Source organism: Jaculus jaculus, chromosome 5 (assembly GCF_020740685.1).
Source record: "Jaculus jaculus isolate mJacJac1 chromosome 5, mJacJac1.mat.Y.cur, whole genome shotgun sequence".
Classification (NCBI taxonomy): domain Eukaryota; kingdom Metazoa; phylum Chordata; class Mammalia; order Rodentia; family Dipodidae; genus Jaculus; species Jaculus jaculus.
In genome coordinates, this window is record NC_059106.1 from 172,843,615 (window position 1) to 172,868,287 (window position 24,673).

Sequence of the window (24,673 nt, forward strand, 5' to 3'; positions counted from 1 at the left end):
GCCTGAGCTAGATTGGACCTCTATCTTGGAAAAAAAAATAATAATCAGTAAGTGTCAGCTGGAAAGGTAGAATTCGCGGTGCCCATCTCCCAAGTCACTGTAGGAGACAAATTTGAGGAGCAGGTTTATTTACGGTTAAAGAAGATGCACGGCAGAGAGTTATGTATTCCAGGCAGTTAGACATGTTTGCCAGTGAACCAGATGCAGTTCTCCCTGCCGAGGGTTGCCGATGGATGGCAAGTGATGTGGACAAAATAAGATGTGCTGCAGTCGGGACAGGGGCGCATGAACAAATTCAGCTACGCTGTGGTGAGAGCAAAAAGCGCTTCCTGGGGAGGCCTCATCCAGCGAGGCCCCAAAGAGGAAGAGGGGTAAGCGGAGAGGGGCTTTGGGAGGTCGTAGTCCCCACGGAAGGCAGGCTGGAGGGACACAGAGAGGCTAACTTTATGGAATGAGGCATTCCTTCTGCCTTGGTCATGGAGGACTGACTGCCCCCGGTTTCTCAGTGTAGGGTCAACTTAGCCCAAGGTCCCAGTCATCAGTGACAGGGATGGAGAAGTGTCCCTCCTGGTCTTGTTGTCTCTGCAAGTATCCAAATGCTTGGCTTACAACACAGTCACAGCTCCTAGAGCTGATTATTGGCATCAGCAGGCTCATCTGTGAACAGCTCTGGGCTCCTCTGGACTCAGCACTGTACAAGATGCTGAAGGGTACCCAGTGCAGACTCAAAAGAGAGCAGAAAGTAGACCAAACCAGCAATATTTTGAGGAGCAAGATCTAAATCAGTCTGCGTCTATTTGTGCACAGTAATCTTAAAGGACCAGGGCCTCCTAAATTCCGGAAGGTCATTAATTATTCCAGATCTTCTTTGTCGTCTGGTCTACATTGCTGCAGCTCTCTATTTTTAACCTGAACTACTTAAACTTCTGTTGGTCTTCCTTTTATCTCTTTTGTTAAATCAACTTTCTCTTTATCACCTCTCTGCCTCTCCTGGTGTGGCTGTCGACAGGGTGGAAAACTAGCAAAAAATAAATAAATAAATAAAATTAAAATTAAAAAAAAAATCGAACAGAGCAAAATAAATTGGTAAAGGAGAATTTGCCTCCAAATTGGCCAGACCTTGCTGTGTTTGCACAGTGGCACCTGGGTACCTGTTGTTTCTACTCAACGCCAAGTGGGGAGATACGCTCTGCTGAAAATGCCCATCACCCCAGCATGAGATGTGCTCAGCTCAGTGCACAGCTCCAAACAGCTGTTCTTCCTCTTTTGGTGCATGTGCTCCTCAGCTGAGGGAGGGAGCCAGTATGCCAAAAACGTCTTAGTTTCTACCAAAGACATATTGTAGATGAGAAGGCAGACGGCTGCTGCTCTATTGAAAACCTGCTTGTCAGAGTTTCCAAAAGGAACAGATATGAAAGGTTCAAATGACCCCTTCAGGGTTTCTCCATCGAACCAGACCTTAAGCTCTGCCTCTCATTAATCTTTAATGAACAACAAAGAAAATGTGTCGCTGGCTAATTGTTGTGTAGGGTGGCAGATGCTTCCTGAGGGAAAGTCCCCAGAGCCACATCATTTAAAGGGACATTGTCAAAAAGAAAGACTTACTTTTGAAAGTTACTTTCCGACCTGTAACATCAGCTCTTTCTTTTTAACGTGAATTACTCCCCTTCTGACATGGCCGTCATTGTCTCTATTTGAATCCTGAAAGCTGGGAGCGATCATGTGATGGGGTCTCAGATTTGTCCCCATCCTCCCCCCAAGTTGTCATCCCTCCTCCTTGGCACTGTGTAGAACTTAAATATGCCTTTTCTCATCCCGAAGTGTCTACCTGGGGTGCCTTTTCTTGTCCCAACTTCCTGCAGTTTCCCTCTCTCCAGTTAAAGAGTCCTATATCCCTTGCTGAGCTGAGCTGGGCTGTCCTTGACCTTGAACATTCTTAGCACTGGACATTGATGTGAAAACTCCTGACTACAAACCCTCCAGAGCAGGGACCATGCCTATCCCCATGCAGGACCGTCTCAACAAATGAAGTGGAGAATGACTGAAGACCTACTGACATCAAACTCTGGCCTTCATACACATGTGCACATATGTGCAAGCACACATATGTGAATTTGCATGATCATCACACACATACAGACATGAAAAGAAAGAAAGAAAAGAAAAGAAAAGAAAAGAAAAGAAAAGAAAAGAAAAGAAAAGAAGAAAGGAAGGAAGGAAGGAAAACCTAAGGCATTGGTGAGGGTGTTTCCAGAAAGGACTTACTGAGGAGAAGAGACTAGACTCACTATGAATGTGGGCAGCACTCTCCATGGTCTGGAGTTGTAGACTGAACAAAACTGAGCAAAGGAGTCCCAGAATCCACCTCTCTCTGCTTCCTGGTCTGCCCACATGTGAGCCGGCCGCCCAGCACTAAGCTTCCCCATCATGATGGACTGTGTCTCCACAAACCATGAGCCAAAACCAATCTTTCCTCTGAAGTAGCATCCTGTCAGGGATTTGGCCCCAGCAGAGGGAAACGCAGCTAACAAGCTGCTCTTCCGTCTTCACGGGTGAACAGCTCTCGAGGGCGGGTGCTTGCCTGTGTCTAGAACGCTTGCCGCAGACTGTTGAAGTCTGTTCTGTGCGCACTGAGTGGCCGTGATAGTTCTGTTTTAAAGCCATCTTTTACTTAAGCCTAGTTTGTGCTGTGAGATGTTCTGTTTTGGTAAATAGTTACAGGTTTTTTGTGTAAGAGGACGTTGGGCTAATGTGATTAGCTCTCCTCTCACTTAAATGCAAGAATCTCCATGTTTAAAGGATTTTTTTTTTATTTTGGCTAATGTACAAAAACAATTTAGAACTATTAAGCACACTAAAATCCTGAATAAGTCACTGAAGAGGTGATTTGAAACAAAGGATCAAACATTTCCAGAAGAGGTGTCCAGAGGGCTGTGAGGAGGTTTAGCTGAAGGCTTCCAGAGCCCAGAAGAAGCTAGGGGATCCCACAGCCATGGTCTGCCCACACTTCACCAGGCCCTGCCCCTGCAGGCTGACCGTCTAATAGGCACAGACTCTGTCTGTGGCTTTCGGCAGGGCACAGGCTGGAGTTCACTGGGGAATACCTCAGCCAGCCGGTTACTCCACCCTTCCGCCTCCCCTCCCCACACGTACACACACCAAGTCGCCCTTTCCTCCCTTCGCTAGTCCTTTGTGAAGTGCAAGTGTAACGACGCGACCTACACTGACCTCCCTGCCCTCCTCCGTCCTGCCCTCTCAGCTGCCCCTGCCTTTGGAAACAATGCCCTGATTATTATTCATTATTTCTACCTCTTAGTATTAAAACCCTTTTAATATGGCATTGAAGACCATTGGGGAGTTTTAAATTTCATGTCAGACCAGGATTTATGGGCCAGTCCTGAAATTTTACCTCTGGGCTCAATAATTGCAATTCCATTTTAATCGCTCTCTTAGACACCTCTGTTAAGACTTCAATTATTTCCACACAGCAGCCCCCCCCCGGGACTTAGCCAATGTGAATACTCTACTCATGTCACCTCCGTTTGGAGGCCAGCACGAGAGGCTACAAGTGTGTGGTGTGGACACCAGATCTAGCGTGGTTCTTGGGAAAGCATTTCCCCTCTAGCTGTGCGCTTAGAGATCCCGCCCACGTCGCTCCTCTCTCTCACGCTCTCTAATAGGGAGCAAAAAACACACGTGTCGGGGTGGGCGTGCATGCTCACCCACTCTTGTTTCAAAAACTGCACGATTCTGTGAGCGCGCAAGTGCAGACTGAGTACCTTCCGTGTGAAGCACTAACAATGTGATCTCGGGCTCTGGTGAGGGGACCGGGAGTGGGGGGCGGGGGGAGATCGTTTGCCAAGCTCTAGAGAATTCTGTGAGGTCTTGAGGAAAGAGAAGGCAGGTGCTCTCTAAGGACTTATGGGGTGCTGACAAAGGGCCCAGCACCAACATGAGCTCCAAGGACAGAAACAAGACGCAGAAATAGGGGTACTCTGCAGAGGGCACTGCGGGCCCGGGGGCATGAGAAGCGAGCTGCTTCCAAAGACCTGTTGGAACAGGATGTCAGGGAAAGGGGCAAAGATAGGACTTTGGGAGTGGGAGTCACTAACAAAGCCACCTCTGAGGTGTCATGTGGCACTCTGTGTACAGCGACAGCAGTTTGTACAACAGAGACGCGTAACCCTGTACTCAGTCACTAATTACTGAAAGATTTAATTGTGGGCCCCAAACATCTGCTTCTGTGAGGAGTCAGGGTGGGCTGGGTGAGGGCGGACCTCGCGCTGCACAGAAAGGGCTTTGCCAAGAGGCCGTGAAGTAGAGGGCTTGTGCGCTGGCCATCCAAGTCCTGTCCTTGCTGACAGACTTCCAAGAGAGAATGGGACTCTCCCCTGGGAGGAGAGGTGCCCTGGGTCCTATGTCAGCAACTGTGCAATGACATGAGGAATTGCCCACATTGACACACACTGTCTGTTAGAAGGCCAGGTTTCTGGGCTGGAGAGATGGCTCAGCAGTTAAAAGTGCTTGCTTGCAAAGCCTGCCAGTCTGGATTTGATTCCCCAGTGCCCATGTAAAGCCAGCTGGTCTGCATTTGATTCCCCAGTGCCCATGTAAAGCCAGATGCACAAAGTGGTATGTCTGGAATTCATTCACATAGTCAAGAGGCCCTGCTGCACCCATTCTCTCTCTCATAAACAAAAATGAAATAATAATAATGTGGAAGGACAGATTTCTACCTGGACCAGATCAAATGGACTAGATGGAAACAGTAAGTATCTTCGTCTCCCAAGACCAAGGGTCCTGTTACACAGCGGCAGGTCAGGCTAGTACACATCAGAATGGAAGGTGTCACCCAGGGCACACAAACTAAGCCACTGAGGTGCTGCTAACACAGCTTATTATATTGATTAGCTTCAAGTAAGATGTTAAATTTTACTAATATTTATCAGGAAGGAAATTAATTAGATGAGGTGCTAGATATCAAAATGTCCAGTGGCATGTGATTGAAGCAACTTGGGGTGCAGCCCCTGGCCCAGCCCGACGCACACTCACAAGCATTCACAGTCACGGGTGGGGTCTGAGGGCCCTCAGTTCCCTTCACCCAGTTCAGCAGGAGGCCGTAAGGCTCGGGTCTAATACTCATCCTAGGATCCTAGCAGCTGTATTCTTTTCCTATCTCAAAATGGAGCTTCAGCACTCCCTTCTTTAGTTTTCTCCTCTGTAAATCTGGAAGAACTATGCATTTCCCTGTCTTGTAAGAACTGATGTTCATTCCCATCCATATGAAAACACCATGGAGGGAGGAGATGCTGAGCTACCTACCCCATGCATACACACACACACACACACACACACACACACACACACACACACCCCTCTCCTATCCCCCTACCAAGGAAGGAGTGGTTCTGGAAGCGAGAGATACATCATCAGTGAGACTCCCCTTGCACAAATACCAGACAGTGGACACTTTCTGTTCCCAGGAAACTGCAGGGGATGGGAGGAAGCACAGTCCTTCCTAGCAACTCCTCTGAGCAGGCTCCCAACTCTTCCTTCCCTTCCACTCTGCCGGGCAGTGCGCTGAGAGGAACGAGAGCCCCCTCGTGCCTGGCATCCAGGTAGGGCATAGACATCTATGAGGAGGTTCAGGAACACAGAGCTGCCCGTGTGATTTACTGTCCTCATCATGGTGACAAAACACTCGGCAGGGGCAACTTGAAGGGGAAGGATTTCTCTTGGCTTGCTGTTTCCAAAGATTTCATCCGTCATGGCAAGAAGGGGGCGGGCAGGAGTTACTCGGCCCTCGGTAGCAGGAGCGTGAGTGGCCGGTCACCAGGGAGCAGAAGGAGGAGCGAGAAGCAGAACCCAGCTAGAGCCCTCACAGGCCCGAATGCAGTGGCCAGCGGGGCTCACACCACCTCCCCAAATAGTGACGACACCTTCAATTCATGAGCCTATGGGCAGCATCTCGCGTTCAGAGCATAACTCCTCCTCGAGTGGTGTAGAGCGTGCTGCGTTGAAAGTGCATGGCTAGCCACGGAGTACTCACCACGTGTGATAACGCCCGCTTCAATGCGAACACGTGCAGTGACAAATGAAGTCTGGAGGCCGCAGATGTACCTCAGTCGACAGCTGTGTGCCCGGCATACGTGAAGTCCGAGCACCGTATAAAACCAAACATGGGGTTCTATAGTCCTACACTCAGAGAGTGAGGGGGACCAGGAGTCCAAGGTCATCCTCTGTCACAAAGAGAATTTGAAACTATCCTGGGCTACATGAGGCCCTGTTTAAAAATAAATTTAAAGAAAGCCCTGAGGCCTGTGTACAGTGGCCCTCAAGAGTCCTGACCGCGTCGGGATCCTTCCCTGCTCTGGGTTGCAGGAACTTCTGAGTGTCTGCTGCTGCTCCTCGCCCCATCCTCAGCATCCCACGCTGCCCTCTGCTCGGTGTGGAGCGGGAGCCCTCACAGAAGGTTATGGAATCGAAATTAGGCAGGCTTAGATTGGAGTGTCAGCTCTGTTACTTACTAAACTACCACGAGAGAATCCAGCGCCTGCCATCTCCGCCATCTGATCAGGATACAGGGAGAAATGACAATAATTCCTACACCTCACTGCTCTTAAGAGGATTAAGTGAGATAACCGTGAAGCGCTTCTTTGCAGTGTCTGATAGGAAGTTAGCGCCCAAGGAGTGAGAGGCAATGTGGTAACAATGCTCTGATATACATTCCATACGTACTAGGTCACTGTTTGGATGACATGAGCCAGCTGGTTTCCAAAGCCAGAGATTCTTGCAGACCACACATCCTACCACATCTTCCAGGCCCACTTGCAGCAGCACCTGTCACGCAGGCCCCACTCTGGAACCATGAAGCAAACAGTATCCACTAGCTGTCATTGAAGCAAAGGCTGGGACACTTTCTCAGCGGGCGCTCTGAGCCTTCGCTCAGCCACCTACACAGCTTGGAAAATCTGCCCAAGGCTCCCAGAAGGCAGGAGCTCCCGTGGATACTCCATCCGGCTAGTCCTTGCCACAGTCACTGCACACCCCTCTCATGGAAGATGCTACCAGCTGGGAAGAACAAGAAGGCTTCTGCTCTCCTGCTCAGCACCATGGGACACATCCTGAGATAGACCCTGACCTCCATGGTGGATCATAGAAATAGAGAGGGGCTTACCCCTCATTCCCTAGAGCCAGCTTTATTGATTCTGGAGGCTTCAGCTTGGATTGTTTTGAACATAGATCATCAATGGCTGTGGTGACATTTACACACAGTGAGTAACCAGGTAGCCCTTCCTCAGACACTTGGCATATATATCTCTTTGAAGGCAGATGGAGGGAGATGGGACACACCCATTTTGTGGCTGACCACTCCCACACTGAAGTTCTGATCCAGCGAAAACCAAGTCGCTTCTGGAAAATTGCAGCTTCTAGTTTACAAGCCCAGAGTCAGCGTCCAAGGATTCTGAGCATTCAGTTTTCTTTCTGTAAACATTCGAAGTCTGAGTGGACTTTGAAGAACAGAAGGAACACTGGCAGCATGCCTGGGCATTCCTGCCCATGCCAGCCACAGCTCAGATCTTCCTGAGTCCTCTCCTGGGGCCTCTGCTCAGTATCCCTCACATTTGCCAAGTCATGATTTCGAGCAGATCTAATGTCAAATGAAAACTGGTGGTGCCATTTTACCACCTAATCCAACCAGGGGATTGTATTCCTATGGGATGTCTGGCTAAGGGAGCTCAGCAAATAAATAAATAAATAAATAAATAAATAGAGGCATGAAAGAGCTCAGGCATACACAGGAAGTTAGAGGCTGGGCTAGAGGTGGTAAAATGGCTACAGAGTAGAGGTGGATGTAGCCCTGGGGTTCAATCCCTAAAAGACAAGTCATTGCTCACAAAGCTGCGTCGGTTTCCTGAGGTCCATGTGAGAGGTTTCAACATGGTGAACCAGGCCTTCACATCTCTCTACCTTGCTGTGACACCATTGTCTGTGATATTTCTGTAGACACTCTGAGTCCCTCTGTGTGGGGGCTCAGAAGGCGTGCCCAACACCCCACAACTGGGTCCCCAGGGTCCATTCATCAAACCCTCCCTGTGACAGATGCCTCCCTAGTGCTGGGTGCCCAGGTCCGCAGGGGCGCTCACAGAATGGCTGCACTGGGCAGAGTAAGGGTACGGCAGCAGGTACAAGTCTGCAAGCTTTTCTTCCCCCAGCTCCCTCCAGCCTGCCACGGCTGACCACGATCCCAACCCCATCACTTACCCATGGGGCAGCAGTTTGCAGCAGATCCACCAGCCATATAAAGCTTCAGTTCAGTGGTTTGACATAGCCAGAGATTTATGCATTAAATAACATGTAGGCTGCCTCTCTGGGGTGCGAGCTGGGCTGTTGGAAACCTCTGAGCATGAGAAGTAGACGGTTCTGAGGCTGAGGATCCTGGCAACACAGCTGTGAGGTGGTGACCCAGGACCTTTGGTTCAGCCCAGGCCCCACTCAGGGCTCAGGGTTTGAGTTGGAGGCAGACTGAACTGAGGAAGGATCCTGCAGAAATGGCCCTTGTGTTTCAATTCTGTCTTTATCTCTCTCCATGGGGTGATATATTTAAAAACAAACAAAACCTGAACTCAAACAACCTGAAACACTGATTTGGCTTGAAAGAAACAACAACAAAAAAAAAATGTATTTGAAAAGAACAGATGGTCTGACATAGTGACTGGTAGGCAGAGCGTTAGAAAACCAAATTCCAGAATCCTTCTGGCTGCAGGGGTGGCATGCCCACACCTCCATGGAGAAGGCTTACAAAAGCCAAACAAATAAACACAGAGGTCACCCTGCCCTCTAACCAGATAGAACAGGCTCCCCACTCTGCCAGACCGACTAGCGGGTGAGCCTGTGCGGTAGGAAGCCCTGCTGGTCCTCTCACGTGCTCTTCTGTAATCCTCTGCAGTTTCCAAGTGTTAGCACAGACCGGACTCATCCTCCTCTCGCTGCCCTGCCCCAGATCCAGCCAGTCCCATGCCAGCCTGCCACCCCCAGTGAGGAAGGCCCACTTGGGACCTAACTCAAACTCAGAGAACAAGGATGGCTACTCCCACTTTGAAGTAGTTTGAGGTCCTAGATTTTTTTTTTCTTGCGGGGTGTGGGTGAGGTGTCTGGGTGATAACCATTCCTTCCTTCCAAATGAAGAGCCTAATGTCTGTGTCTTTGTACAAACCAGAGCTCCGAAAGACCCCTCTTAGGCCCTAAGATTAGGATCAGGAGATGCTTGAAAATCACCTTGCATCCTGAATCAGCTTATTTTAGCCGACAGCTGGGAAACTGGCGCACACTAGTCCGCCCAGCCCTGCTCTGGGCCCGAGGCGTCCAGTGTGGCCTGTCACTGGAGCTGTGCAGACTCTCACACGATCACGTCCGTGACTCCTCGTCCACGGGGCGCAGGCTCCGTTTCTTTAAAGCAGACGCCATTTTCAAATACTTCGAAAGTTTGCGGAAGGCTCTCTGGAGCTGCGGGATGGCTTTCCCCCGGACGTGTTCTGCTGCCCTCTTCACCGCTAATGCAACAGTGATTTACCGCTAACCAGCCTTCCCCGGCGTCCCGCGGCATCGCCTTAGTGACCAGGTCAGGGAGCAGACTCGCCAGCTCTCCACGGGGGTCTGGCTCAGATGAGGTGAGTAGAAGACACAGGGTCCTTTACAAAGAGCCTGAAGCTTTAGTGACCTCGTCTACCTTCAGGGGCCCAGGGTGCTTCACTGACGGAATGTAAACTGCACTCTTTGTGCTAATCCAGCAGGCAAATTGGTCACATGGAGGCCAGTTAAGAACACCTCTGCTACCATTTTATCTTACAACTGCAGCTATGGAAGCTAGGCACCCAAAGGTTGGCTTAGATAGCTGGCCTGAGGTCGCCTGGCCAACACGAGGCAGAAATGAGATTATAATGCACAAAGTCGGGCTCCCAAGTTTCTGTCTTCAGCAATTTGTTTTTCTCAAAGGAAGGTAGGAAAAAAGAAATGGGGAGGACAGGAAAGAAACAGGGAGGCAGATAAGAAGAAGGGAGGAATTAAAGGAGCAGAGAAAGGCCAAGCAAAGGAGCCAGGGGCTGGACTAGAGCTCAGCACAGGGCTTCGCCTGGTACGTAGATGGCCCTGGCTTCACGCCGTCACTCACTCAACAACGCACTAAGTTAAGCTCCAGCCTCGGGAGTGAGCCCATGCCACCTGGGCACTCCTTTGCACTGTGGCCCTCTCCTACTGTCTGGGGCTGCTCTCTGCTCCACCATGGGCCACTGGGAGGCAGCCTGGCTTCAACCTGAAGTCCCATTCCCATTCCTCTCCCATCCTCTCCAGGGCCACACATCTAACTTCTGGAACACTGCAAAAGGCAAGCTAATAGCAAAATGAAAGCTACTCGGAAAAATGACCTCAAGCTACAAATTATTATTGTACAAGTTAATAAGCAAGAAGGACTTCACACTAAAATGTACATTGATGGGCAGTTTTTTTATTTGTTTTTTTTTTTTGTTTTGTTTTGTTTTTGCTATCTCCCATAAAAATGCTTGAAATGCAGGCTGATGTAATGGAAATGATAAAGAACCGTACTGAATGGTTGGTACTGGCTGAAATATTACTCAGAGAATGTTTTTTAGAACATTTTGGAAGCTTTGTGTGAGTTTTTCCTGTAGGGTGAGTTGAGGGAAAGAGGTGTAATTGGAGTTCCTTCCCCCATATTGATCTGGACAAGTTCCCACTAGCTCAGTTCCTTGTTTCTAACGAATTTTCACACCTCCATACCCGTTGTCACGAGAAAGTCTCAGCCAAGGCTCCCGTAGAAGAGCGCCGGCCCCATGGCCCGAGCAGCGACTGGGTCTGGCTTCCTCATAGTCTCCACCGTGGAGGGACAGCGCTCCAGGCGACACGGCTGTCCGTTTTGCATGGCTTCTGTTATCGGCAGCCGCCTCATGACCTGGCTGTCCCAGCTAGAGGATTCGCCACCACCTGAATGGCACAGGTGTCCGAGGCGGTGCTGAGCTTGAGGATGGCCACGGCTTAGGGTGTCACATCCATCTCTTCCAGGGCCTAGCCTCACGGGGTTTGGAAGGGCAGTGTAAGGTGAAGTTCTTTCTTAATGACTTCAGTCACAACTCCCTATGTTTAAAATCCAGCCCTAAGCACAGACAGACTGGCCTCTGGTGACATTAATGACTCTTGTGGATGTATGTAGTCTCAGGGTGGCCTCGAACTCACGATGGTCCTTCCTACCTCTGCCTCCCGAGTGCTGGGATTAGAGGCATGCGCCACCACGCCCGGCTTTCTAGTAGATCCTGTTATTAGTGTTGGTATTCTGGCTGGTGTTGCTGCTGTAGGTAATGTTCATATTGGCTTGGTGTAAGCCTGGCCTGGATGGCAGAAAACAGGCAGGCATTATATAAGAACTCTCTCCCTTTACTGCCCAGGTGCCCCCTAGGTCTTGATGACTTTTATTCTCTGATTCTTCCTTACCGGTTCATGACAAATAGGGGATCCAAGAACTATGTGATGAAAAATGTTGTCATATATGCTGCCTCCTTCGTGTAAGCCCCCAAACCTTTGGGTTCTTGGATTCCAGCTATCTGCTAGCATTGGGGAATGTTTACATTAACTCAGCTCTGCTGCCACATAAATTCTTCCCACACTTGTCAGAAAACTGTCTGGTTTAACGAAAATCTATTCAATCATTCACCCTTCCGCTCAACAAATATTTGTCGAGCATCTACAGAGCATAAGACACAATGGTGACTGATCCATCACATTGGCATGAAGCAAGTCAGGAGCTGAGTCTGGGCCCCGTCTCACCACACTGTAGCAGCCCGGAGTGTCTCCGAAAGGGCTTCCAGTGAGCACCCTGTTTGAGGTTTGAGGGTCTGAAAGAGGCTGATGTCAGTGCCATGCCCCCTGAGACATTGTACAGCAGCAAAGAAAGACACATTCCTGTCAACTGCCATCCACGGCCCTCACGTGTAGTCACAAAATGCTCCTTTACTTCCCCTCTTGAGACATGGCTGCTGACCCTCCATTCACCTCAGCAGCTGGCCTCGCGCTCCAGACATGCCAGAGAGTTTCCTTCAAACATGGCGGGGCTGACTGGCGGGGGTCTGTGTGAGTCAGGGAGATTCTTTCCATCTCCATATCCGAGCTTCTGAGAATTTTTCTGTGGGTTTCCTGACAGTATATCTGCTGTCTGGCCTGTGTCTGGCCTCAAACCCCACATCAGTGATCTCATGTGAAATGGCAAGTAGACATGTCCCTCTCTGTGTCCGAGTTTAGTGGTGGAAATTCAAGTGACTGGGCAAACTGATCCGCACGTGACATTGTCTCTTGTTCTTACAGCCAGGATAATAATATATGTTATTTTAATCTTTAGTCTGTAGTTAACCCAGTGAATAACCTTAAGCAAGGCTCCTTTTCCACCAGGATGCTGGGACCAAACCTCTTTGCATGGATAAATCTGTGGTGTGATGACTGATCGCTCCTTCCCCACCTCCAGCAGATGCTGCTTGCTCGCTGTAGCTTGCAGGGACTTCATAAAGCATCCTGCCTCTAGGACTCCTGCGGTCTGCGGGAGATGTTGGAGCATCAGGTCACTTAAGGCCCTTGGAGAACTTTCAGTTCAATATCCATATTTTGCTGGTAAAGGGTGAAAAAAAGACTTAGACCCAAGGAGGTTCGGGCGCTTGTCTGGCCTCAAGCACATCCGAGATGACAATCAAAGACCCAGTTCCCCGTTTCCGTCGGATCAGGAATAGACACTGCTTTTCACAACCAGCCCTCCTGGGTTTTTGGTTTTTGAGTGGACCCTAATTCATCTGTTCTGATATAGTCACAAAGTGAAAGGGTGTGGCCAGTGTTTTCAAAGTCATGCGAGGGGGCAGTGGTTCCCTCTGCCAAGGGCCTGCGCCGGGCCTGAGGCTTGAGTTCGGATCCCCAGAACTCACAGAGCAGCTGGTGTGGTGGTGCGTGCCTAGAAACTCGGTACTGGGGAGGCAGAGACTGGGGTTCACTGACTAGTGAGTCTGGCTGAGTCGGTGAGCTTCAGGTTGAGTGGGCAACCCTGTCTCCAAAAGGGAAGTGTGAAGAGTTGTGGAAGACACTCAACATTGACCTCTGGCCTCCATTCTCCCATGCACACACATTCACGTACACCTGCACATACATGCCAACACACACATACTTACGTGCCAAAAAAGTCAGGCAAAGTTGAAGTCACTTTCTCCACTTGAGAACAAAATTGATCAGAGAATGTCCAAAGCCTCAGACATGTTCAGAGATAGGTCTCATTCAAAGTCACCAGGCAAATGAGAAGCAGAGGTAGAACGGGAACGGGAGAGCTCCAGAGAGGTGTGTGGGAGATAATGACTTGTGACAAGCTGTCCGTTCAGTCCTTCTGGCTTCCGAAAGTCCAGGTGGGCACCCACACTGTCAGATTGATTGATTGAAGCCCAGTGCTAGGATGTCACCAATCCCCAGCACGTGGACATGGTTGCGCATGTACTTCTAGGAGGTTCTAGGTCAGAGCACAACCCCTCCCCTTGAGAGCATAAGCAGAGTTGCCAACAGCCAGCGCAAGGGAAGCAGAGCCCTAATGAGCCCTTCCAGGACCGCGGGGTGTATGCAAAGAAGGTGGAGGTGGCAAGGAGGAGGGTTCCGAATTGCATTTCACTGGGTTTGGCTGTCTCTTAAACACATCTGACCCCAGGTACAAGCCTGCCCTTTCCCAGTCCCAGCTTCCCTGGATATAAAATACATGTTTGGCAAGTGCTCTGAAAGTTATTAAAGTTGCAGCAGTAAACTATGAGAGGCCAGAGAATTTCAGACAAAAGTTATTGCATCGGTAACTCAGAAACTAATTCCTAAAACTCCTGACACATTTATCCAGAGGGCTAGCACCAATATAGAAATGGAAATCACTGTCAAGGGCTACTGTGTACGTAGAATTAAAATCCATCATTCCTCCGAGCAGAGAGCTATGATTTTGGCAGAATATGAATACGACCATCTTTTCTCGAAAATAGGGACCTTTATTCTTTAAAAGAACATTGAAAAGTCTGTGTTCTTTGCTTATTTGTTTTTCATTTCCTTAAGAACCCCTTGTTACATTTCCTCTTTGAATATTTCTTTCTTTGACAGCTCCACATTTAAACAGAAAAGCCTCCTTTTCCTTATTCAATTGATCTGGGTTTACTTTGGATGGAAATCCTGCTGGGTACTGTAAGGAGAGCAAACTTTACAACTGCAATAATCCCTTCTACACCATCCATTGTGGGGAAGCTTAATACACTTTTATTAAATGTCTGGAAACTTGACTCTAGCCATCTGAATTAACTACAGAAGAGCAGAGAGGGAAGAAAGCCTCCCTCCTCTGTTCAACAGACACTGGCAACTCTGCCCAGCTGGGCACTAGAGACACAAAAATGGCCACACAGGGGCCCCCTGTTGCCTTAGGCAATACCGTCATCACACAAAGTTGGCAGAGTCAGAAAAGAAGCATCAAGATCAAATGTCAGCAAGGCAATACAGAAACGGGCCTTGGGCTCACTGAGAGAGGAACAGGGACGCCCTTTGTCTAATTCCACCACTCTGTCCTTAGGCGCTGGAATTCAAAAGCAATGCCCAGTCATTAGAAATGCAATCAGTGGGCTGGAGGGATGGCTTAGCAGTGAAGGCGTTTGCCTGCAAGGCCTAAGGACTCAGGTTCAACTCCCCAGAACCCACATACGCCAGGTGCGAGCCATAAGGTCACCCAAGGTCACACATGCACACAAGCTGGTGCACGTGTCTGGAATTCCATTGCAGTGGCTGGAGGCTCTGGTGTGCCAATTCTCTCTCTTTCTCTCTGTCATAAAAATAATTTTTTTTAAAAAAATGCAATCAATGAAATAATACCATGGATGTTTCTCTAATTATTGTTTCCCAATATACACCAAGTGGGAAAGTGCAATCACAGAAAGGTGCCACAGTTGAACGTCATCTATGTAGAATCTCAGCTGAAAGGTTGCGCCCGGAGGTGGTGGCCAAGTTACTTCTAGACAATGTGCTCTGAGTTCTTTCCTTATGAACTTGTTGGGGGTTGAGTTTTCATCTTTTTACAGTGAAATTATATTTGGGGTAAGGGGTTAAATTTTTTTTTAACAAAAATTGACTTTCACCTTGAATCTTTTAGCACTTACACTACCATATTTAAGCCCAACCTAGTGGTAAGAAAATATGGAGTACTATGATTGTCTGTTGAAAAAAATGCATGTAGGGCTGGAGAGATGGCTTAGTGGTTAAGTGCTTGCCTGTGAAGTCCAAGGACCCCTGTTCAAGGCTTGATTCCCCAGTACCCACGTAAGCCAGATGCACAGGATAGCCCATGCATCTGGAGTTTGCTTGCAGTGGCTGGTGTGTTCATTCTCTCTTTCTCTGTCTTTTTCTTTCTTTCTCTGTCACTCTCAAATAAATAAATAAAAATTAATAAAATACATGCATACATCCTCCAATTTATTATGATGATTCATTCAAAGATACACTTTTTTAATATTCTATTTTTATTTATTTACTTATTTATGAAAGGTTGGATATGAGCAGACCAGAGCCTCTAGCCACTGCAAATGAACTCCAAATGCATGCAAACACCATGTGCATCTGGCTTACATGGGTTCCAGGGACTCGATGCGTCCTTAGGCTTTGCAGGCAAACCCTTTAACAGCTAAGCCATATCTCCAGCCCATGACACATGTTCAATGTATGCAGTTTATGCTATGTTAGTTATGCCTAAACAAAATTGTTTTTAAAGAAAGAGGGCCAGGTGTGGTGGCACACACCTCTAATCCCAGCACCTGGGAAACTGATGCAGGAGGATGTCTGTGAGGTTGAGGCCACCATAAGACTGCAGAGTGAATTTCAGGGTAGCCTGGGCTAGAGCAAGACCATATGTCAAGAAAGAAGGAAATAAAGGAAGGAAGGAAGGAAGGAAGGAAGGAAGGAAGGAAGAAAGGAAGGGAAGGAAGGGAGAGAGAAATAAAGAAAATGTGAAATACTCTGGATAATTTCCAGTCTCCACAGAAAAATGTTTAACCACATATACATACATATATATATATATACATGTACACACATGTATATATATATATACACACTCTCAGTGTGTATGTATGTATGTATACACACACACATCTGGATCAATGCAGAAAAGCAAATCAGATGTTCCAGTCAGTGACAGGAGGCTCCTTCAAAAGGTTAGTAGAATGAGCAAGGTATTCCTTCAGTCATCCTCTGGCCTGTGACAGTGGAGCCTGCTGTTTTTCCTGCTGCCATCTTCTACAGTTTGCACTCTTCTTCAAAGTCCACGTCAATCTTAGACACCTTATGACCCAAAGCACATGCTTAGGTGCACTTTAGTTTTCCTTCTGTGAATAAATAGTTCTTGCTAGCTCCCCTTAAGTAACTGGACAGCAAGCCTGCAGGCTCTGAGACTTTGGCATCAGAAAAATAATGCCAAAAGCACGTGTTCTATTTAGAGATAATTATGAGTACAGCATTTTGGATCCCTCTCCTTGACTCTGCTACCAGGTCTCCTCAAGTATGAACATCCTTCCTCTATAAGACTAGCTATTGAAATAATTCAAAGATTTGAAATTGCCTAGACCTGCCAGTGGCTAGAGAACATTGGGTTTATGAGTTCACTGGACAAGAAGTTTTCATGTTGCTGCCAGGGTGGCCTCTCTCAGCACTGCCTGGGGCTCTGTCTCTGGTATTCATGAAGAATGTGAGCCCCGAACCCATGGCAGGGGTGACTCCCTTCAGGTAAGACCCGTTTCTCATCACCGCTTTTCTGTCTCCCCCTCTGCTTTCCGATCAGCTGGACAGTGCTGCAGGGAAGAATTGGGCGCCCAGAGAACCCGTTCCGAGTGGCCCTGGAATACATCTCCAGTGGAAACCGCAGCTTGTCCGCAGTGGACTTCTTTGCCCTGAAGAACTGCAGTGAAGGTACCTGATCTGCCTTTCCCTCCCTGCCTGCCCTCTTGGGTATGATAATAACCGCCACTGTGCTTAGCTGGGAGTGTGCACACTCATATGGGGCAACCTACCATGGTTCGGGGCTGATCCTGGGTATTGCCAAGTGTGCCACGGCCCCAGAACTCAATTGTCAACAATTCAGGATAAAATATCTACTTAACTTAAACTTCACCAAAGGGAATATGGTCTTGGTTGGAGAACACACTAGCTTTATTTCTGTGCAGCAAAATATTTTATTATGAAAAATTTAGCTATATACCATACTAGTAACCTTGCCCATTGCTTAGACAGAACACCTGACCAAAGTGACTCAGGAAGAAAGGTTTGATTTGGGCTCCCACTTTGAGGCCACCGTCCACTGGGGCAGGGAAAACCAGCAGCAGGAGCCTGAAACAGCTGGTCCCATTCATCCACAGTGGAGGAGCAGAAAGATAGATGCTGGTTTTCAGCCTACAGCCAGTTCTGACTTTTTTGTGCACTAAGCTGGGTCTTCCCACCTCAACTAACCTAATCTCCATAATCGATACCAAATCCTGTCAAGTCAACAATCAGTATAAACCATCACACGCGCCAAGTGAATGGACCAGTGCAAGGCAACCCCACGTGGTAGCCTGAACTCAACTTTGCTAGTGACCACCATCCTGCCCCTTGTATTTCACCAGCATCTCTACCCACTCCTCTCCCTCCCCACAACTTAAGCACGATCACTCTTTAGCTATTCTTGAGACCTTGCAACTAAGTATTTAAATGGTTTTACTCAGATTTTATTTAATGGTTTTATTAGGGTGTATTAATTTATTGAGCAACACCATGGGAAATGGTTAAGTACAAAAATGTTAGCTCATTTTGTGTTTTTTTAAGTTTTTATTTTTATTTATTTGTTAGAGAGCCCGGGGAGGGGAGGGAGGGAAAGGATGGGCACACCAGTACCTGTAGCCACTGCAAATGAACTTCAGACGCATACACCACCATGTGCATTTGGCTTACGTGGGACCTGGAGAACAGAACCTGGGTCTTTAGGCTTTGCAGGCAAGTGCCTTAGCTGATAAACCATCTCTCCAGCCAAAGCTTATGTCTTAAAACCTCATTAAAGCATGGGGATTGTATCATTGAATTTCTTTTCATATATGCCACACTGTGACTTCAGCTCAGGGTTACCTGAAAGGGTAATTTGTTGTCATATATATTTATAATTTTATTTATGCATTTGTTTATTTTTTGCAAGCAGAAGGAGAGATGGGGAGAGATTGATAAAAATGAGAGAAAGAGAGAAAGAAAATGGGCACACCAGAACTTCTAGCCACTGCAAACTAACACCAGATGCATGAGCCACTTTGTGCATCTGGCTTTATGTGGGCACTGGAGAGCAGAGTAGATGACAGAAATAATCTGAGCAAGTTTTGGATAAGCTTTCTTCTCGCCTCTGTAGTGTTTTAATCACCTGTTTCTTTAATATGTTTATTATTTACTCTTACTTACAAGTGCATGCATACACATATATTATTTTGCTTTAAACATTGCCTCAAGTCTGATTGGCAAACAATAGCCCCTGCCTTACAGCATTATTGTAAAGCTTGCAGGTGATAGCACGTTGACAGTATGGACCATTACTAACTCTATGACAGCATGGATCATTACTAACCCTGGGGCCCTGGTCTTGCCCTGGTTTAGCAAAGGCCCGGAGTCCTACTTAGGATCAGCCTTTATTATTTCGCCAATGTAGAGGATGGAAGAGAGGGGCTTGACTTACCCAGTTTCAGGGAGGTGTGTCTTTGATTTCTGCTGGTCTCTTGTGGCCCCTTCCTCTCCCCGGAGGTTCGCCGAACGGCAGTCGCACCTGTGCCACAGAACCTGTGGTCTGAGAGCTCAAGAGTGACCCAGAGGTCCTCTGTCAACGAAGGCCTAGACCTGAGCCTCGTGCCTCTTGGCCGTGGTGTAGAACACTGACTGTTAGGTTGGGAGTCACCCAGACCGCCTGAGGCTGTGGTTCCTCATTCACCACTGGCCTTGCAAGAATTTTCACAAATGAATGTCTGTTGTTCTCCTTTGAATCAAAACTGACTACGTGTGAGGGAAAGAGAACTCACCATAATGTGATAGATTGCACGTTAGTTCGGTCGCAGAGGTGGTCAGCCAGTGCTGTGAGGCAATGTCGGAGAAGCTTAGGGCTTGGGGGGAAGCCAGAGCCTGGACAAATGTTTCCACACTCGGGAACTTAAAGATCGATCTAGGTCCAAACGTGCCCCATGGAAATTCAGCCTGCTCACAGGAATGTGTGGAGAGTGTTAGCTTCCACAGACGGCCTAATCTTGTCTGGAAAACATTAGAATAAAGTAAGATAGTGCAAAGACTGAGGTATCAAGTCCCAGATCAAATCCTGATGAAAAAAAAAAGAAAGATGCCTTGCCCTGAAAAAGTCTTTCCATGTTCCAGGTAAGAATTTTACCTAGCTGGGCAGATGCCTGCGTTATTGCTTTGCAAGCCCCTTTCACAGAGACCCCCGCCCCAAGCTTGTGTTGGGTTTGCAGTGAGTCTGTTACCAAGCTTAAGAGACCTGTTCCTCATCTACAGCTCTGCCCTTAGGAAACCAAGAACTTGGCCTCCTTTAACACCTTCTCATGGTGCGGGAAAGTGTTGCTGGCAGAGCACCCTCTTAAAGCGGGGAGAAAGCAGGGCTGCCTCTAACCCCCAAAGGAAGGCCACCTGCTCACAAAAAACCTGAGGAGGTCCTCACGGTCCAGCCACCTTGCAGGCTCCACGTCCAGAAGCTCCAAGTCTAAGGACAAGACGGTCTTTCTAAGGAAGCAGATGTTCTCTACACGGTTCTCACTCAGAGCATGCTAGATGCCAAATCAGGTGGAGGTATTGGTGCAGAACTGTAACAATGAGAGCAGAGCAAGGTGACCTCAGAACCTCCTAAGCACTCTTTTAAAAAAATTGTTTATTTTTATTTATTTATTTGAGAGTGACAGACAGAGAGAGAAAGAGGCAGATAGAGGGGGGTTGTTGTGTGTATTTGATGCCTGTTTGGTGCAGACACATGTCAGTGTTTCTGGGGCAATGACCTGGTTTAGGGCATGCAGAAAAGAAAGAGAAAGAAGTGGTGTCTTGGAGAGGTGGAGAGCTGGTGACACACAGCGAGGGCTGCAGATGAGTCTGAGGAATGTCTAGTGTGTTTCCTGACAGTAACTTGGTCCCCTCATGGTGGGGCACAGAGATAATATTAGTAGGCATGCAACTATAGGACTCTAGAACTCTTCTTGGCCCTAATGCAGAGAAGTGTCATCTTTTAAAAAAAAAAAAGGGGGGCTGGAGAGATGGCTTAGCAGTTAAGCGCTTGCCTGTGAAGCCTGAGGACCCCGGTTTGAGGCTCGATTCCTCAGGACCCACGTTAGCCAGATGCACAAGGGGGCGCACGCATCTGGAGTTCGTTTGCAGTGGCTGGAGGCCCTGGCGTGCCCATTCTCTCTCTCTCCCTCTATCTGTCTTTCTCCCTGTGTCTGTCGCTCTCAAACAAATAAATAAATAATGAACAAAAAATATTTTAAAAAAAAAACTTACTTATTTGCAAACAGAGGGGTACAGAGAAAGAGAGATGGAGAGAGAAAATATGGGTTCACCAGGGCCTCTAGCCATTGCAAACGAACTCCAGATGCATGCGCCCCTCTCTACATCTGGCTCTACGTGGGTCCTGGAGAATCTAACCAGGGTCATTTTGCAGGCAAGCTCCTTAATCAGTGAGCCATCACTCCAGCCCCAATAAGTGTCATCTTAATTAACATGGAAAAGACACACAGGAGCTGTTGGGGACAGTTGTCCCTATCGTACCAGCTGGACAGAGGCCATGGCTATTTTGCCCTTAAATCCTTGCACCCACCATTGTGTGCATTTAACAGATACTCAGTTGACATGGCCTAGCAGCCATCACACACACACACACACACGAGCTGCAGGTCTCACATGCGTCACCTCATGCAAGCTTCACAAAGCAGAGACTAGTCTCCTCACACAAGCAGGGAAACCGAAGCTCACAGGCTTTCAAAATGTGCCACAGTCATTCATTTAGTGAAAATGGAGCCAAACTGGGTCCCACGTGGATCTGATGACAAAGCATTGATTTCGTTGACTGCACTCTCCTACCTGTGTGCAATGTGCAGAAAGGGAGGTTTCATTTATTACTGAAAACTTTAGAATCCTCTTTCATCCTTCCTGCTCCTCAAATCCCTAGACCCAAATGACTATGACCTTGAACTCTAGACTTGCTGCTGCTTTCGATTTTATCTGCTGGGCCTTGGTGCTATGACGTTGTCTCTTGAATCCAGACATCATTTTCTTGGCCATCAGCCCTCTTCTTCCTCTCCTTATGTGGCTGTGTGTGTGTATCGGGGGGTGGGGGGTGTCTCCATGTGGTCATTTTTCAGGCAAGCTCCTTAACCAGCGAGCCATCCCTCCAGCCCCAGTAAGTGTCATCTTAACATGGAAAAGACATGCAGGAGATGTGTGAGAATGTGAGTGTGGAGGTCAGAAGCTGACATCAGTATCTTCCTTGATCACTCTCCACTTATTTATTGAGACAGGGTGTGGTAGTTTGAATAGATGGCCCCCAATATACTCAGTGTTTTATTAGTTTATAGTTTGGATCTGCGGCCACCTGGCTGGAGGCAGTGTCACTGGGCAGATCTTAGGGTCCAGTCCTAAGGTGTGGCAGTGGCTTTGAGATTCTAGTCTAAAGATACGCAAAGTGCCTAGTTCTGTCTGGAGTTCCTGAAGCATGCTGTGCAGTACGGCTTTTGGCTTGTGGCTTTTCTACCTGTGCTTGGCCCTGTGAAGGCAGGCCAGCTTCTTCCGCCATTATGGAACTTCCCCTGGATCTGTAAGCTTCAATCGATATCCCTTCCTCCATCACTGTGCCTGGTCTGGAAGTTCATTCCAGCGAATCTGAAGCTGGGCACAGGGTCTCACTTAAACTCTGAGCTTCCCCTTAGCTAGTCTAGCTAGCCATCCCACCCGAGATCCCATCTCTACTCCAGGGCATGGGGACTATAGGTGGGCCTCCACACCCACCCAACATTCAGGTGGGTGCAGAGGATGTGAACTCTGGTCCGCACACTTCCACAGCAAGCACTTTACCAACCGAGTCATGTCCCAGCTCCAACCTTATTTGTCTCACAGCTTTCAAACACACGCACAGGGACTGCACAGCAGCCAGGTGGTTTCCCTGACACCATCTCACATCCTTCTCCCACTGCCAGGCCCTTGAGACACTTCCAGAAGACATTGGTAACTTCTTAATGCCTCCTAGAGCAGGAAACTAACTGAACTTCCTTGCCTATTTTCTGTGGTCAGCAAATGTCACTTGAAGCAACTAAAATTCTGCTCAGATGTCTTTGATGTCTGCATCTAAATCTAGTAGCTGTTTTATAATCATTTCACAATTAGTCATTTGGGAACCCTAACTTGAGGTTGAGGCCAGTGTCCTTTATTTCCTTTTATTTCTCCAGGGAGCAGTCAGCATGGTGCAAAGCGCAGAGGGAAAACCACATAAATACTTGTCGACAGATTGGTTAATCAACCAATTAATAAATGCTGCTCCTGTTTGGCAGCTTTGGGCTACTGTGGTACTAACTTCCAAAAGAAAGTAGCTGTGAGTAGAAAGTGTGTGGAATTGGTTTTTCTTAGAAGAAAAACAGTGAGAGAACAATTTTTACATTCAGCACAGCCAAGAAGGACATCGGGCCCCAGAGATACCCAGGTCTGGGCTCCCAGAGATCCCATTCACAAAAACCGCTCATAGCGGACAATGGGATTGTGCAGGACACTCGTTGGGGCCTGTCAGCTTCTGGGAGTCCCAGAAGGGAGTGGATAGAATGGGCAGAACTAGTCTGTTGAAAAAAAATATTTGGGGCTGGAGAGATGACTTAGTGGTTAAGTGCTTGCCTATGAAGCCTAAGGACCCCGGTTCGAGGCTCGATTCCCCAGGACCCACGTTAGCCAGATGCACAAGGGGGCTACGTGTCTGGAGTTCGTTTGTTTGCAGTGGCTGGAGGCCCTGGTGCACCCATTCTCTCTCTCTATCTGCCTCTTTCTCTCTGTCTATAGCTCTCAAATAAATAAATAAAAATAAACAAAAAATCATTTAAAAATATGTTTGAATAGAATTCTTTGCCTCTGAGTGGCCTACAAAAGTCATGTCATTACAAACCCTCACCCAGCACTTAGGCACCAGGCTCTGCTCTGTGCTTGTTTTATTCTTGAAACAGTGCAGTGAGCTACGTACTACTGACATCGCTCCCATTGTTTGGGAGTTCAAAGCTCCGGAGGAAGAACTAAGTCATTCCCCCATCTTCATGGCTGATACTTGACTGGAGGCCATCTGACTCTTAGCCACCCTGTCTTCCTGAGGAAGGTACTCATTGGAAGGACACAAGAAAGATCTAGTCTGCCTCTTTCACAGTGCGGAAGTGGAAAGAATAAAGATCCCAAGACTTCTCTTGAAATTTGACAAACTAAAATACTAATCCACACAGTATACTTTCTTCCTTTATCTTATGGTTAAGTTCTGTTTTTCTGAAAACCCAATTCAGTATGTTCCTCACCCAAATTGGTCGGAATTGGTCAACTTGAAAGCATGAAACTACAAGGGACCCACCCATGCAAAACAAGGCGCTGCAAGTGGCTCCAGTGTGAGCCTGCATAATTTTATCACCTTGTCCCATAAGTCCCCTTCTCTTTCAAGAACCACATCTGAGGTTCCCCAGGCTAGAGTCACATTCAGCTCAATGGCAGGTTTCTCAGCAGCAGGCAGTCTAGGTCCCTTGACCCCTTACACTACCAAGAGCCCAAATATGCATCACCTCAGAACTATCCATGGATAAAACCATCCACGGATACAGTGTTGTCAGCTTTGCCCATGAAGAAATATTTCACTAACTTTACTAGCTCAGGAATGGAGAGTACTCAAGGCATCAAACGCAGTCCCATTATCCCACAGATTCCTTGAAACATGTGTCCCCAGAGTTGAGGTGCGCAAACACATTAACTTCCTAACTACACTGAGGCTAGCTGGACTGCACTCATATTTTATAGTCTGAACCCTGTTTAAAAGTTTTACACAGGAGTCCAGTATATATAAAATTGCACATCAGAGCTGCCTTAGGGAAGAACTCAGTTCTATAGGCTTGACATCCCCTACAATGAGGCCTCCTAAAATACAGCTCTCATATTACAACTCCTATATTATCTCTTATATTACAACTCTTATATTAGCTCTACTTTTTCTACTGAAAATACGAAAAGCAAAAAATACTTATATTGCCATGCCTTCTTCAAAAGATTAGGACTAGCCATAAGGCTATTATAATTTGGATACGGGCCATTTTCACAAAGCAAGCTCAACTCCCCCTGGGTCCCGGCTTTGGTATTCCAGCCAAGGAATGAGGATGAATATTCTCAGTAAAAAATAGGCGACTTGTGGCAGCCTTACTCCCTCTGCCCTACTCTGCCAAAGCCAACCATGGACGCCCTCCGTAGCCCAAGAAGGGAGAAAAAGAAACGAGACAAGGCAGATAGGTTCTAATCTTTGGCCATCCACAGGACACCAGTAGGAGTCTGGAGAAGGTTCCAAACTCCAGCTGAG

General features: G+C 47.8%; 1 protein-coding gene across 1 annotated transcript in view; it reads left to right on the forward strand.

The window, feature by feature from the left end:
• Positions 1 to 24,673, forward strand: part of Alk (ALK receptor tyrosine kinase) — a 747,750-nt gene that overhangs the window by 533,879 nt on the left and 189,198 nt on the right. Inside the window, exon 5 of the mRNA XM_045149222.1 lies at positions 16,880 to 17,007. Coding sequence (XP_045005157.1) covers positions 16,880 to 17,007 — 128 coding nt within the window. The remainder of the gene's footprint in view (positions 1 to 16,879; positions 17,008 to 24,673) is intronic.